At 45.0% G+C, this 15,513-nt stretch overlaps 2 protein-coding genes across 2 annotated transcripts; both read left to right on the top strand.

Annotated features, from left to right (window-relative positions):
* The first annotated feature begins 2,558 nt into the window (after window positions 1-2,558).
* LOC137850258 (heat shock transcription factor, Y-linked-like) lies at window positions 2,559-5,017 on the top strand. The gene is made up of 2 exons (XM_068670351.1): window positions 2,559-3,783; window positions 4,189-5,017. The coding sequence occupies exons 1-2, from the start codon at window positions 3,217-3,219 to the stop codon at window positions 4,852-4,854; spliced, it is 1,233 nt and encodes a 410-aa protein (XP_068526452.1). The 5' UTR covers window positions 2,559-3,216; the 3' UTR covers window positions 4,855-5,017.
* A 4,143-nt stretch (window positions 5,018-9,160) lies between these two features.
* Window positions 9,161-11,972, top strand: LOC137850257 (heat shock transcription factor, Y-linked-like). Its single transcript, XM_068670350.1, has 2 exons — window positions 9,161-10,733; window positions 11,139-11,972. Exons 1-2 carry the CDS (start codon window positions 10,167-10,169, stop codon window positions 11,802-11,804), a joined length of 1,233 nt encoding a protein of 410 aa, XP_068526451.1. The 5' UTR covers window positions 9,161-10,166; the 3' UTR covers window positions 11,805-11,972.
* Window positions 11,973-15,513: the final 3,541 nt, after the last annotated feature.

Genomic DNA, 15,513 nt, shown 5'->3' with positions numbered 1-15,513 from the left:
CTAATGTGTAAGATAAACAAAAACACTATCGAAACAGTATTTCTGTGCAAAGTGACAGTTCCCTAATGGATATTTCTTTTCCCCTTTAGCAATGAACAAAACGGCTACAATCATCTGGCCAAGCTTTTTGTTCGAAATGATGCTGCTACTATCTTGAGAGAGCTGGAAGCGAGTTTTCCTAGAATAAGATAGTTCAGTTGGAAGGGACCTTCAAAGATCGACTCCAACTGTCTGAGCTCTTCAAGGAGAATCAAAAGCTAGAGCCCATTCTTGAGGGCATTGCCCAAATGCCTCCGGAACACTGGAAGTCCTGGGGTGTCAAGCACCTCTGAAGGATGCCTGTTCCAGGGTTTGATCGCCCCACAGTAAAGAATTCTTTCCTAATGTGCAGTCTGAACTTAACCCTTGCAGCTTTTCACCATTTCCGTGCATTCTAGCATTCTTGCTTCAGAAGCCTTCAAGGCTGTAAACTACTGTTTCTCTTAGCATGGGTCCAGACGGTTCTGGATGCTACCTGGAAGTGTGTCACCCTGCCAGAGGACTTGTGTATGCCATTTTGTTCCATTCTTCACTGGATTGGAGGAAAGTAAATGAGCTCTACCCAGCATGGCCATCAAGCAGATGCAGAAGACGCTTAGTCATTGGGTACTTTGTTCTCCCAAACCACTGCAGATTTAGAAGAGAGTACGCCTAGACAATGCAGTGTTTGGAAAACTGACTGAAATAGCTGGTGTATTAATCTCCTGATGTTGGTGGTTGCCACGTTTTGTCTGCCTACAATATGGTAATCAGAGATATGAAGCTGGGGATAGAACAGCATCCTCTTCTGAATAAAGTCAAGTCAACATTGTGGAAAGACTGACTTCTAGCTTTTTTCTCATACTGTGCAAAGTGTGTCTATATTACTATGCAAATAATACTGAGTTCTACACTAGACAGAAGATCTAGACACATTTCTAGACAGAAATTATTTTCTAGGATAATCATCAAGAAAGCTGGCCAGCTATAGGGCAGCATCTTCAAAGCAGTAGTAATTCCTTACTTAATGGATGCAGTCTAAGTAGGGCTAGTACGGAAGTCTCCATTCTGATTTTAAAAAACAATACAAATCTGAAGACTAGTTGCTTAATCTAATGAAGTCATGCACCTTACTCTCTGGCATAAGGTGACACTTGCTCCGGTTATTTTCAAGAACGTAGTGTTGTTATTACACTTTGGGGAAAAAAATACGTAAAATTGGTGTGAGATGAGTACATTCCCAGGGTAGGTAAAACACTAGAATTAAACTGTAATGTAGAGATCTTGTTCGTAAGACACACATATGTGAATTCAGCTTAAAGGTCTATATTCAGGCTACTCTCATGTTGCAGAAGCGACAGTGAAACCTCTGCACGCTGTCAAAATAGCACAGAACCAATAACAAGGATGTCCAATGTATGTTGCAGGGGAGACGTTCGGGTCTTTGTCATTTTTTTTTTCATAGATGTTTGTCGTTTTGGCTTTTAGAGAACTGACCCAGTGATGTTAATCCGCATTGCTTTCTTTTCCTACTTCATGCATTCAGCGTATCTTTAGATATAGCTTGAAATTCGGGAGCTTATACTGGACGCACAGGAAAAACCAGGAGCTGCAGTCCAGGTGAGCTGTTAGTGACCAAGATGTGTGACTGCTTTTCAAGGCCCAGCACCCTACTGCAAAAATGCTTGTGAAGGCTTGCCACATGCAAGAGCAAGAAGTTGGAGATGGAACTAGCTTTGTCCTTGTTCTTGATCAAGTCCTGCAGAAATTAGCCTTCTGAGGCTGGGATTATCAGTCTCAGAGGCAAGCTCTATTGCTCCTGCCGCTCTGGAGATTTAGTTCACACTGCCATTGGTCATAGAACTGTGACTAGTCTGCTTTCTTCCAAATGAATTTTTAGTCAGAGGTGTATGGAGAAGAGCACTGTATGTTTCTGTTGCTTGTGATTGTTTGCTTCCCTTGTAAGCTTTTCCATTTGTTTATGTTGTATGGCCCTTTTCCAAGGAGGTAGAAGCAATACGAATGCACAGCCAGGTGAAATATTTGTTGTTTGCTGCACAGGTGAGTGAAAGATATGAAAACGTTGGCAAGGAAGCCCTAGAAATTCTTCCAGACGGGGTGTGCTGTTCGCAATGAACCTTGGAGATTTTGAAGTGGCATCTGTGTTGCATCTTTCAGTCATACGCAAAAAGGATGGCACTGAAGGCTTCTTTTGTTGAAGCTCATTGCTCAGGCCTGTAGCAAGTGGATAAGAACATACCTGTGCACGCGTCTAAAGACTTCAGTGGCTTGACTAACTTCTTCATAGAAGACAAAAGTTGTGGTTAGTTTATCAGGGTAAACTGATGGAATACATCAGCCTCTGAAATTAGTAGGACATTGAACTCTTTGCTGACACTGTGGCTCAGAAAAGACCTGTACTTTCTACTAAATCTTTACGGAAATAGCTTCCTGCTTTTATCTTTCAAGCAGAAAACCCTTTTTCGTAGACTTTGTTGGCATTGCGAGGATACATGAAGAGAATTCTGCAGAAGGGGGGGTGTGATTTAAAAGGCTAAGAGAACACACTGAGTGTGTTGGCTTGCTTTCTCAATTGCTAACATATCCAATCAAAGCCTAGGAACTGAATCAAGAAAGGAAGGGTTGCACATCTTCCGTTTATGGCATTCTCAAAATGTACGTAGCGTCTTGTTCTAGTTGGACCTACAGAGCAGCCTCTGGCAGACCACTGGCATTGCAGAGCATCACCTTGCTGAAGCAGCGCTATTGAAGTCCCTAAGCATTTGCAAGGAACAGTGACAAACTGGTAAGAGATTGCTGTTTGCTTGTGTTAACCTTGCCTGCCTGGGAGCCTGATTTCCCTCCCCAGCTGGAGAAGCCGGAGGGACATCAAGGAGGCTGGAAGGGGGCTATTCAGGGGACCACACAGGGAAGGGGAAGCAACGGCCAGCTGAGGGCTGATCCCTTTTAAATGGCTTGATTTGCTTCTTGGCTCTTGAGTCAAAAGACCCATAGCTACGTTGCAGGACCAGCAATATGCCTGCTCCGGCTGCTCCAGACAGAGCCACACTGTGATGTCACTGTGATGGTGACACTGGGTCGTCACGGTGACGTTTGAGCTTCCCCCACCAGAACCCCCAGACAGTCCGTTGAGCCTCACTGGCTGACTGGCAGCACCAGCAGTAGCCTCTGGCAGAAATGGCTGCAGACGGAAACTCGAGTGACAACGAGATAAATGACATCAAACAGGAGCCACTGCCAGAAGACATGTCCTACGGCTTTGCTCCAGACGAGCTGTTTGAGTCTTCGGACTCCCCTGCTCCTGAGCCTCTGGCACAGGATAAAGGAGCAGCTTGTGATGCTCCTGGAGCATCAACAAGGGGAGAAAAAGATCCCCAAGCTCTCCCTGAGGACCCTGAGACCAAACACCTTCCTCATCATTCTTCTGAGGAGGACGCTGGCCAGGACAATGTCTTCTCATCCCTCGGCTTCCCAAGGAAACTCTGGCAACTGGCTGAAAGTGAGGAATTTAAGGCCATCTGGTGGGGTCACTCTGGAACCTGTATCGTGATCGACAAGGAAATGTTTGAAGCGGAAGTGCTGGGAAGGACAAGCCCTCCGAGAGTTTTTGAGACTGAGAGAATGCAAAGTTTCATCCGTCAGCTTAATCTCTATGGATTCAGAAAACTGCAGCAGGACCCGCAAAGCTCTGCCTCGCTTCCTGATCTTCCTAAAGAAGAGGATGCATTTTCTGCTCCTAGGAAGGTACCTCCATTGCTCCACGCGTGAACCAATTCTCACAGTATTCTGATAACAGCAGATGTTCTGATCTTACTTGCTTGTTCAGGCTACTTCCAGGTGTTTTAGAGCTAGCATTGCTGAGGGGTAGAAATGCAGATAACGTTCATTTGGGTGGTACCCAATGAGTTTGAACCCATGGAACACAAAGATCAATAAATCAGGCTCTGAGGAGTCTCTTTATTTTCAGCCATTTGCAACGCACCAGGACTGGATCATCAGGACTGGATCATTAAGTTGTAGGCTTAAACCGACCAATAGATCTTGCTAAGCCAGGATTGCCTTTACCAATTAAAATCCCCAGTTCTTGTCTCTTGCTGTTTCTCAGTCCCAAACACGGAGCAACTAATTCTTCTCCTTTGCATTTTTTAGCTACTCTACTACTATAACCCCAACTTCAAGAGAGCTGCTCCCCACCTGCTCAAGAACTGCAAGCGACGAGTTGCCCCCAAGAGGAAGGCCCTGCAGGCGGGGCTGGATGAGAGCTGCCCCAGCAGCAGCCTAAATTCCCAGCCTGGCTGCAGAGACCTTGATATGGAGGAGGACGACCCCATGGCAGCAGCTCCAGCAGAAACACAGCCAGCGGCACGCGCAGGGTCCCCAGTCCCCAGGCACTGGGCAAAAGCCACCCCTGAAGCCAGCGGAGCCCCGACAGCCTCGCAGGGAGCTTCTCCCACCCTGCCAGATCCTGCTGCAGCAGCAGGCAGGGCCAAGCAGCAGCGTCTGGACCCCTCCCTGCTGCTAGCAGGCAGCAGCCACACCTCAGCTGCCGCTCCTGCTCCCTCCCCACACCACGTCCTCCCTTCCCACATCCCCCTGTGCCCAAACGCAGGAGCTCCGCAGGCTCCCCCGGCTGCCCTGCCTCCGTGCCGTCAGCTACCCTTTCCACTGGCCTTGCTGGCAGTCGCCTCGGCTGCAGCCCTTTTGCAGCCATACAGCTGGCAGTGCCTGGCAGCCCCACACTGCCCGACCTGCACCTGCGAACAAGACAGGGCAGCTGCAGGAGACACAATGGCACCCAGGCATGGCACCCGCTAGACAGAGCACGGATAGCAGCACCCCCTCACACGTTCATAGTCTCTTAGTTCATAGCTTGATAGTGCTGGAGTTCAACTGTTACAATAAGAAAACTTTCCCAGTTCCACTTGGTTAGGTCATAGATTGATTGCTCTGGACTTAGTCTGTTTGCACAATAAAACTTTTGCCGTTCCAGTTGTCTTTTTTGTATTCTTCTTAAAAGGGGAAATCTCCGATTGAATTGGTATTTGGTCTCTCAAAAGGAAGTAGAAGCAACTGTTCTAACATCAGTTGGATCGTTTTCCAGAACAGACCAGCTCTCGAGGTTCTTAGCCACAGAGAGTAAAAGACTGGAAAAGGTCTGCATGCCACATGCACTGCGGATGCTCTTCCTAACGATGACTTCTAACGGAAAGATAGGAGAGAGGAATTAAATAACAGCATTTGAATTATGGAAGACTCAGAAAGGGAATGTCACAGAATCACAGAATTGTAGGGGTTGGAAGGGACCTCAGGAGATCATCGGGTCCAACCCCCCTCCCAAAGCAGGTTCCTGAGAGCAGGCTGCCCAGGTAGGCATCCAGGCGGGCCTTGAATATCTCCAGAGAAGGAGAGCCCACAGCCTCCCTGGGCAGCCTGTTGCAGTGCTCTGTCACCCTCACTGTGAAGAAGTTCTTTCGCACGCTGCTGCGGAACTTCCTGTCATCCATGTTGTGGCCATTGCCCCTTGTCCTGTCCCCACAAACCACCCAAAAGAGGTTGGCCAAATCCCTCTGCCTCCCACGCTTAAGATATGTGTAACATTAATACCATCCCCAATTCACCTTTGGGTGAATGCTTGCAAAGTTCACACTAAATTGGCAGGCAGGAACAACCTTTGATTCAATTTCTGAGCTAACTTTTACGAAGGAGCTGAGAAACCAATGGCTTTGGAGAGTCCAAACCTGAAAAAACAGAGAACAGAGTTCAGAAGCTATGAAAAGAGACATGTTGAGCCTTTACTCTTCTAAGAATATTATAATGGATACAAATTGGAGAAGTATTTTCAATTGTAAAACCCCTTTCCTTTAACATGCCAAATACCATTGCTTTGGATCTTCTGCTGTGAGACTTGGGGAAAATCAGGTAAAGAGCGGTGCGGGTTTCAGCCAGGATAGGGTTCTTTTTCTTCACAGGGGCTGGTATGCGCATTTTGGAGGAAAGTAACTCCAAATCCCAAATATAAACAACTTCTAGGGATAGAAATGTGAGGAGTCCAACGTCGTGAAATCTGAAAGACAGCTTACTTTGCTAGGCTTTCTATGAAAGAGGTCATTCTTAATGCAATATTAGAGATCCTTCGATGGAAAGCAAGAACATTATTTAATCCAAAAGCCAGGTGCCACAAAGAGTAAAGAGATTTGGTGTAAGGGTATCTAACAGATTGAAATGTGGGTAAATATTTTGGTACTACCATAACATCCAGTCATAATGAGTTGCGTGCAACTTTTTGACCTCCTTTTTTGTTTTCTTTTTTTTTTTTTTTTCCCCCAGTCATTTTCCCACCCACATACAATGCAACGAAAACAGATTTAGTAATAAAAGTAAGTATTCAGATAATCTTATAAAAACGTTTTGGTTATTCCAGCTTGTTATAGAAAAGCACCAAAAGTTCAAAACATGCAAAATAGCACAGAGAAGTTGTGCAAATAAGTCTCAAAAGTGCATGACTGCTTCGCATGCAACCAAGAATCGTACAGCAGTGTTCTAGGTGTCTTTGCTGAAGTGCATTGTGTTTCATCACACACGATCAGGCTGCTGGAGGCTTTGCCTTTGGTTATTCCATTTCACCAAGCATCTCATCACTTGTCTTAATGTTGGCGTTGTCCAGAGCCTGTTGGCTTTCGATTGTGAAAGGGCATGGAAGACAAGCTGTGCTAATGCAGAAATGAATGAGTTCCTCTTGATGTAGCACATTCCTAGGTGTTATTTCACAAAATAAATAAAATAAAATAAAATAAAATAAAATAAAATAAAATAAAATAAAATAAAATAAAATAAAATAAAATAAAATAAAATAAAATAAAATAAAATAAAATAAAACTTGATTATGTAAATTCTAAAGGAGGCTAATGTTCTAATGTGTAAGATAAACAAAAACACTATCGAAACAGTATTTCTGTGCAAAGTGACAGTTCCCTAATGGATATTTCTTTTCCCCTTTAGCAATGAACAAAACGGCTACAATCATCTGGCCAAGCTTTTTGTTCGAAATGATGCTGCTACTATCTTGAGAGAGCTGGAAGCGAGTTTTCCTAGAATAAGATAGTTCAGTTGGAAGGGACCTTCAAAGATCGACTCCAACTGTCTGAGCTCTTCAAGGAGAATCAAAAGCTAAAGCCCATTCTTGAGGGCATTGCCCAAATGCCTCCGGAACACTGGAAGTCCTGGGGTGTCAAGCACCTCTCAAGGATGCCTGTTCCAGGGTTTGATCGCCCCACAGTAAAGAATTCTTTCCTAATGTGCAGTCTGAACTTAACCCTTGCAGCTTTTCACCATTTCCGTGCATTCTAGCATTCTTGCTTCAGAAGCCTTCAAGGCTGTAAACTACTGTTTCTCTTAGCATGGGTCCAGACGGTTCTGGATGCTAACTGGAAGTGTGTCACCCTGCCAGAGGACTTGTGTATGCCATTTTGTTACATTCTTCACTGGATTGGAGGAAAGTAAACGAGCTCTACCCAGCATGGCCATCAAGCAGATGCAGAAGACGCTTAGTCATTGGGTACTTTGTTCTCCCAAACCACTGAAGATTTAGAAGAGAGTACGCCTAGACAATGCAGTGTTTGGAAAACTGACTGAAATAGCTGGTGTATTAATCTCCTGATGTTGGTGGTTGCCACGTTTTGTCTGCCTACAATATGGTAATCAGAGAGATGAAGCTGGGGATAGAACAGCATCCTCTTCTGAATAAAGTCAAGTCAACGTTGTGGAAAGACTGACTTCTAGCTTTTTTCTCATACTGTGCAAAGTGTGTCTATATTACTATGCAAATAATACTGAGTTCTACACGAGACAGAAGATCTAGACACATTTCTAGACAGAAATTATTTTCTAGGATAATCATCAAGAAAGCTGGCCAGCTGTAGGACAGCATCTTCAAAGCAGTAGTGCATCCTTACTTAATGGATGCAGTCTAAGTAGGGCTAGTACGGAAGTCTCCATTCTGATTTTAAAAAACAATACAAATCTGAAGACTAGTTGCTTCATCTAATGAAGTCATGCACCTTACTCTCTGGCATAAGGTGACACTTGCTCCAGTTATTTTCAAGAACGTAGTGTTGTTATTACACTTTGGGGAAAAAAATACGTAAACTTGGTGTGAGATGAGTACATTCCCAGGGTAGGTAAAACACTAGAATTAAACTGTAATGTAGAGATCTTGTTCGTAAGACACACATATGTGAATTCAGCTTAAAGGTCTATATTCAGGCTACTCTCATGTTGCAGAAGCGACAGTGAAACCTCTGCACGCTGTCAAAATAGCACAGAACCAATAACAAGGATGTCCAATGTATGTTGCAGGGGAGACGTTCGGGTCTTTGTCATTTTTTTTTTCATAGATGTTTGTCGTTTTGGCTTTTAGAGAACTGACCCAGTGATGTTAATCCGCATTGCTTTCTTTTCCTACTTCATGCATTCAGCGTATCTTTAGATATAGCTTGAAATTCGGGAGCTTATACTGGACGCACAGGAAAAACCAGGAGCTGCAGTCCAGGTGAGCTGTTAGTGACCAAGATGTGTGACTGCTTTTCAAGGTCCAGCACCCTACTGCAAAAATGCTTGTGAAGGCTTGCCACATGCAAGAGCAAGAAGTTGGAGATGGAACTAGCTTTGTCCTTGTTCTTGATCAAGTCCTGCAGAAATTAGCCTTCTGAGGCTTGGATTATCAGTCTCAGAGGCAAGCTCTATTGCTCCTGCCGCTCTGGAGATTTAGTTCACACTGCCATTGGTCATAGAACTGCGACTAGTCTGCTTTCTTCCAAATGAATTTTTAGTCAGAGGTGTATGGAGAAGAGCACTGTATGTTTCTGTTGCTTGGGATTGTTTGCTTCCCTTGTAAGCTTTTCCATTTGTTTATGTTGTATGGCCCTTTTCCAAGGAGGTAGAAGCAATACGAATGCACAGCCAGGTGAAATATTTGTTGTTTGCTGCACAGGTGAGTGAAAGATATGAAAACGTTGGCAAGGAAGCCCTAGAAATTCTTCCAGACGGGGTGTGCTGTTCACAATGAACCTTGGCGATTTTGAAGTGGCATCTGTGTTGCGTCTTTCAGTCATACGCAGAAAGGATGGCACTGAAGGCTTCTTTTGTTGAAGCTCATTGCTCAGGCCTGTAGCAAGTGGATAAGAACATACCTGTGCACGCGTCTAAAGACTTCAGTGGCTTGACTAACTTCTTCATAGAAGACAAAAGTTGTGGTTAGTTTATCAGGGTAAACTGATGGAATACATCAGCCTCTGAAATTAGTAGGACATTGAACTCTTTGCTGACACTGTGGCTCAGAAAAGACCTGTACTTTCTACTAAATCTTTACGGAAATAGCTTCCTGCTTTTATCTTTCAAGCAGAAAACCCTTTTTCGTAGACTTTGTTGGCATTGCGAGGATACATGAAGAGAATTCTGCAGAAGGGGGGGGTGTGATTTAAAAGGCTAAGAGAACACACTGAGTGTGTTGGCTCGCTTTCTCAATTGCTAACATATCCAATCAAAGCCTAGGAACTGAATCAAGAAAGGAAGGGTTGCACATCTTCCGTTTATGGCATTCTCAAAATGTACGTAGCGTCTTGTTCTAGTTGGACCTACAGAGCAGCCTCTGGCAGACCACTGGCATTGCAGAGCATCACCTTGCTGAAGCAGCGCTATTGAAGTCCCTAAGCATTTGCAAGGAACAGTGACAAACTGGTAAGAGATTGCTGTTTGCTTGTGTTAACCTTGCCTGCCTGGGAGCCTGATTTCCCTCCCCAGCTGGAGAAGCCGGAGGGACATCAAGGAGGCTGGAAGGGGGCTATTCAGGGGACCACACAGGGAAGGGGAAGCAACGGCCAGCTGAGGGCTGATCCCTTTTAAATGGCTTGATTTGCTTCTTGGCTCTTGAGTCAAAAGACCCATAGCTACGTTGCAGGACCAGCAATATGCCTGCTCCGGCTGCTCCAGACAGAGCCACACTGTGATGTCACTGTGATGGTGACACTGGGTCGTCACGGTGACGTTTGAGCTTCCCCCACCAGAACCCCCAGACAGTCCGTTGAGCCTCACTGGCTGACTGGCAGCACCAGCAGTAGCCTCTGGCAGAAATGGCTGCAGACGGAAACTCGAGTGACAACGAGATAAATGACATCAAACAGGAGCCACTGCCAGAAGACATGTCCTACGGCTTTGCTCCAGACGAGCTGTTTGAGTCTTCGGACTCCCCTGCTCCTGAGCCTCTGGCACAGGATAAAGGAGCAGCTTGTGATGCTCCTGGAGCATCAACAAGGGGAGAAAAAGATCCCCAAGCTCTCCCTGAGGACCCTGAGACCAAACACCTTCCTCATCATTCTTCTGAGGAGGACGCTGGCCAGGACAATGTCTTCTCATCCCTCGGCTTCCCAAGGAAACTCTGGCAACTGGCTGAAAGTGAGGAATTTAAGGCCATCTGGTGGGGTCACTCTGGAACCTGTATCGTGATCGACAAGGAAATGTTTGAAGCGGAAGTGCTGGGAAGGACAAGCCCTCCGAGAGTTTTTGAGACTGAGAGAATGCAAAGTTTCATCCGTCAGCTTAATCTCTATGGATTCAGAAAACTGCAGCAGGACCCGCAAAGCTCTGCCTCGCTTCCTGATCTTCCTAAAGAAGAGGATGCATTTTCTGCTCCTAGGAAGGTACCTCCATTGCTCCACGCGTGAACCAATTCTCACAGTATTCTGATAACAGCAGATGTTCTGATCTGACTTGCTTGTTCAGGCTACTTCCAGGTGTTTTAGAGCTAGCATTGCTGAGGGGTAGAAATGCAGATAACGTTCATTTGGGTGGTACCCAATGAGTTTGAACCCATGGAACACAAAGATCAATAAATCAGGCTCTGAGGAGTCTCTTTATTTTCAGCCATTTGCAACGCACCAGGACTGGATCATCAGGACTGGATCATTAAGTTGTAGGCTTAAACCGACCAATAGATCTTGCTAAGCCAGGATTGCCTTTACCAATTAAAATCCCCAGTTCTTGTCTCTTGCTGTTTCTCAGTCCCAAACACGGAGCAACTAATTCTTCTCCTTTGCATTTTTTAGCTACTCTACTACTATAACCCCAACTTCAAGAGAGCTGCTCCCCACCTGCTCAAGAACTGCAAGCGACGAGTTGCCCCCAAGAGGAAGGCCCTGCAGGCGGGGCTGGATGAGAGCTGCCCCAGCAGCAGCCTAAATTCCCAGCCTGGCTGCAGAGACCTTGATATGGAGGAGGACGACCCCATGGCAGCAGCTCCAGCAGAAACACAGCCAGCGGCACGCGCAGGGTCCCCAGTCCCCAGGCACTGGGCAAAAGCCACCCCTGAAGCCAGCGGAGCCCCGACAGCCTCGCAGGGAGCTTCTCCCACCCTGCCAGATCCTGCTGCAGCAGCAGGCAGGGCCAAGCAGCAGCGTCTGGACCCCTCCCTGCTGCTAGCAGGCAGCAGCCACACCTCAGCTGCCGCTCCTGCTCCCTCCCCACACCACGTCCTCCCTTCCCACATCCCCCTGTGCCCAAACGCAGGAGCTCCGCAGGCTCCCCCGGCTGCCCTGCCTCCGTGCCGTCAGCTACCCTTTCCACTGGCCTTGCTGGCAGTCGCCTCGGCTGCAGCCCTTTTGCAGCCATACAGCTGGCAGTGCCTGGCAGCCCCACACTGCCCGACCTGCACCTGCGAACAAGACAGGGCAGCTGCAGGAGACACAATGGCACCCAGGCATGGCACCCGCTAGACAGAGCACGGATAGCAGCACCCCCTCACACGTTCATAGTCTCTTAGTTCATAGCTTGATAGTGCTGGAGTTCAACTGTTACAATAAGAAAACTTTCCCAGTTCCACTTGGTTAGGTCATAGATTGATTGCTCTGGACTTAGTCTGTTTGCACAATAAAACTTTTGCCGTTCCAGTTGTCTTTTTTGTATTCTTCTTAAAAGGGGAAATCTCCGATTGAATTGGTATTTGGTCTCTCAAAAGGAAGTAGAAGCAACTGTTCTAACATCAGTTGGATCGTTTTCCAGAACAGACCAGCTCTCGAGGTTCTTAGCCACAGAGAGTAAAAGACTGGAAAAGGTCTGCATGCCACATGCACTGCGGATGCTCTTCCTAACGATGACTTCTAACGGAAAGATAGGAGAGAGGAATTAAATAACAGCATTTGAATTATGGAAGACTCAGAAAGGGAATGTCACAGAATCACAGAATTGTAGGGGTTGGAAGGGACCTCAGGAGATCATCGGGTCCAACCCCCCTCCCAAAGCAGGTTCCTGAGAGCAGGCTGCCCAGGTAGGCATCCAGGCGGGCCTTGAATATCTCCAGAGAAGGAGAGCCCACAGCCTCCCTGGGCAGCCTGTTGCAGTGCTCTGTCACCCTCACTGTGAAGAAGTTCTTTCGCACGCTGCTGCGGAACTTCCTGTCATCCATGTTGTGGCCATTGCCCCTTGTCCTGTCCCCACAAACCACCCAAAAGAGGTTGGCCAAATCCCTCTGCCTCCCACGCTTAAGATATGTGTAACATTAATACCATCCCCAATTCACCTTTGGGTGAATGCTTGCAAAGTTCACACTAAATTGGCAGGCAGGAACAACCTTTGATTCAATTTCTGAGCTAACTTTTACGAAGGAGCTGAGAAACCAATGGCTTTGGAGAGTCCAAACCTGAAAAAACAGAGAACAGAGTTCAGAAGCTATGAAAAGAGACATGTTGAGCCTTTACTCTTCTAAGAATATTATAATGGATACAAATTGGAGAAGTATTTTCAATTGTAAAACCCCTTTCCTTTAACATGCCAAATACCATTGCTTTGGATCTTCTGCTGTGAGACTTGGGGAAAATCAGGTAAAGAGCGGTGCGGGTTTCAGCCAGGATAGGGTTCTTTTTCTTCACAGGGGCTGGTATGCGCATTTTGGAGGAAAGTAACTCCAAATCCCAAATATAAACAACTTCTAGGGATAGAAATGTGAGGAGTCCAACGTCGTGAAATCTGAAAGACAGCTTACTTTGCTAGGCTTTCTATGAAAGAGGTCATTCTTAATGCAATATTAGAGATCCTTCGATGGAAAGCAAGAACATTATTTAATCCAAAAGCCAGGTGCCACAAAGAGTAAAGAGATTTGGTGTAAGGGTATCTAACAGATTGAAATGTGGGTAAATATTTTGGTACTACCATAACATCCAGTCATAATGAGTTGCGTGCAACTTTTTGACCTCCTTTTTTGTTTTCTTTTTTTTTTTTTTTTTCCCCCAGTCATTTTCCCACCCACATACAATGCAACGAAAACAGATTTAGTAATAAAAGTAAGTATTCAGATAATCTTATAAAAACGTTTTGGTTATTCCAGCTTGTTATAGAAAAGCACCAAAAGTTCAAAACATGCAAAATAGCACAGAGAAGTTGTGCAAATAAGTCTCAAAAGTGCATGACTGCTTCGCATGCAACCAAGAATCGTACAGCAGTGTTCTAGGTGTCTTTGCTGAAGTGCATTGTGTTTCATCACACACGATCAGGCTGCTGGAGGCTTTGCCTTTGGTTATTCCATTTCACCAAGCATCTCATCACTTGTCTTAATGTTGGCGTTGTCCAGAGCCTGTTGGCTTTCGATTGTGAAAGGGCATGGAAGACAAGCTGTGCTAATGCAGAAATGAATGAGTTCCTCTTGATGTAGCACATTCCTAGGTGTTATTTCACAAAATAAATAAAATAAAATAAAATAAAATAAAATAAAATAAAATAAAATAAAATAAAATAAAATAAAATAAAATAAAATAAAATAAAATAAAATAAAATAAAATAAAATAAAATAAAACTTGATTATGTAAATTCTAAAGGAGGCTAATGTTCTAATGTGTAAGATAAACAAAAACACTATCGAAACAGTATTTCTGTGCAAAGTGACAGTTCCCTAATGGATATTTCTTTTCCCCTTTAGCAATGAACAAAACGGCTACAATCATCTGGCCAAGCTTTTTGTTCGAAATGATGCTGCTACTATCTTGAGAGAGCTGGAAGCGAGTTTTCCTAGAATAAGATAGTTCAGTTGGAAGGGACCTTCAAAGATCGACTCCAACTGTCTGAGCTCTTCAAGGAGAATCAAAAGCTAGAGCCCATTCTTGAGGGCATTGCCCAAATGCCTCCGGAACACTGGAAGTCCTGGGGTGTCAAGCACCTCTCAAGGATGCCTGTTCCAGGGTTTGATCGCCCCACAGTAAAGAATTCTTTCCTAATGTGCAGTCTGAACTTAACCCTTGCAGCTTTTCACCATTTCCGTGCATTCTAGCATTCTTGCTTCAGAAGCCTTCAAGGCTGTAAACTACTGTTTCTCTTAGCATGGGTCCAGACGGTTCTGGATGCTAACTGGAAGTGTGTCACCCTGCCAGAGGACTTGTGTATGCCATTTTGTTACATTCTTCACTGGATTGGAGGAAAGTAAACGAGCTCTACCCAGCATGGCCATCAAGCAGATGCAGAAGACGCTTAGTCATTGGGTACTTTGTTCTCCCAAACCACTGAAGATTTAGAAGAGAGTACGCCTAGACAATGCAGTGTTTGGAAAACTGACTGAAATAGCTGGTGTATTAATCTCCTGATGTTGGTGGTTGCCACGTTTTGTCTGCCTACAATATGGTAATCAGAGAGATGAAGCTGGGGATAGAACAGCATCCTCTTCTGAATAAAGTCAAGTCAACGTTGTGGAAAGACTGACTTCTAGCTTTTTTCTCATACTGTGCAAAGTGTGTCTATATTACTATGCAAATAATACTGAGTTCTACACGAGACAGAAGATCTAGACACATTTCTAGACAGAAATTATTTTCTAGGATAATCATCAAGAAAGCTGGCCAGCTGTAGGACAGCATCTTCAAAGCAGTAGTGCATCCTTACTTAATGGATGCAGTCTAAGTAGGGCTAGTACGGAAGTCTCCATTCTGATTTTAAAAAACAATACAAATCTGAAGACTAGTTGCTTCATCTAATGAAGTCATGCACCTTACTCTCTGGCATAAGGTGACACTTGCTCCAGTTATTTTCAAGAACGTAGTGTTGTTATTACACTTTGGGGAAAAAAATACGTAAACTTGGTGTGAGATGAGTACATTCCCAGGGTAGGTAAAACACTAGAATTAAACTGTAATGTAGAGATCTTGTTCGTAAGACACACATATGTGAATTCAGCTTAAAGGTCTATATTCAGGCTACTCTCATGTTGCAGAAGCGACAGTGAAACCTCTGCACGCTGTCAAAATAGCACAGAACCAATAACAAGGATGTCCAATGTATGTTGCAGGGGAGACGTTCGGGTCTTTGTCATTTTTTTTTTCATAGATGTTTGTCGTTTTGGCTTTTAGAGAACTGACCCAGTGATGTTAATCCGCATTGCTTTCTTTTCCTACTTCATGCATTCAGCGTATCTTTAGATATAGCTTGAAATTCGGGAGCTTATAC

Source organism: Anas acuta, chromosome 1 (genome assembly GCF_963932015.1).
Source record: "Anas acuta chromosome 1, bAnaAcu1.1, whole genome shotgun sequence".
In the NCBI taxonomy this organism is placed as follows: Eukaryota; Metazoa; Chordata; class Aves; order Anseriformes; family Anatidae; genus Anas; species Anas acuta.
Note: the sequence above shows the minus strand (reverse complement) of the source record. Positions and strands in the feature narration are given on the sequence as shown.

What these genes read in the sequence shown, in the direction of transcription:
- LOC137850258 (XM_068670351.1), top strand. Translation starts at nt 3,217, where the DNA reads ATGGCTGCAGACGGAAACTCGAGTGACAACGAGATAAATGACATCAAA. An exon ending in CATTTTCTGCTCCTAGGAAG is followed by an intron (nt 3,784 to 4,188) that starts GTACCTCCATTG and finishes TGCATTTTTTAG; the next exon opens with CTACTCTACTACTATAACCC.
- LOC137850257 (XM_068670350.1), top strand. Translation starts at nt 10,167, where the DNA reads ATGGCTGCAGACGGAAACTCGAGTGACAACGAGATAAATGACATCAAA. An exon ending in CATTTTCTGCTCCTAGGAAG is followed by an intron (nt 10,734 to 11,138) that starts GTACCTCCATTG and finishes TGCATTTTTTAG; the next exon opens with CTACTCTACTACTATAACCC.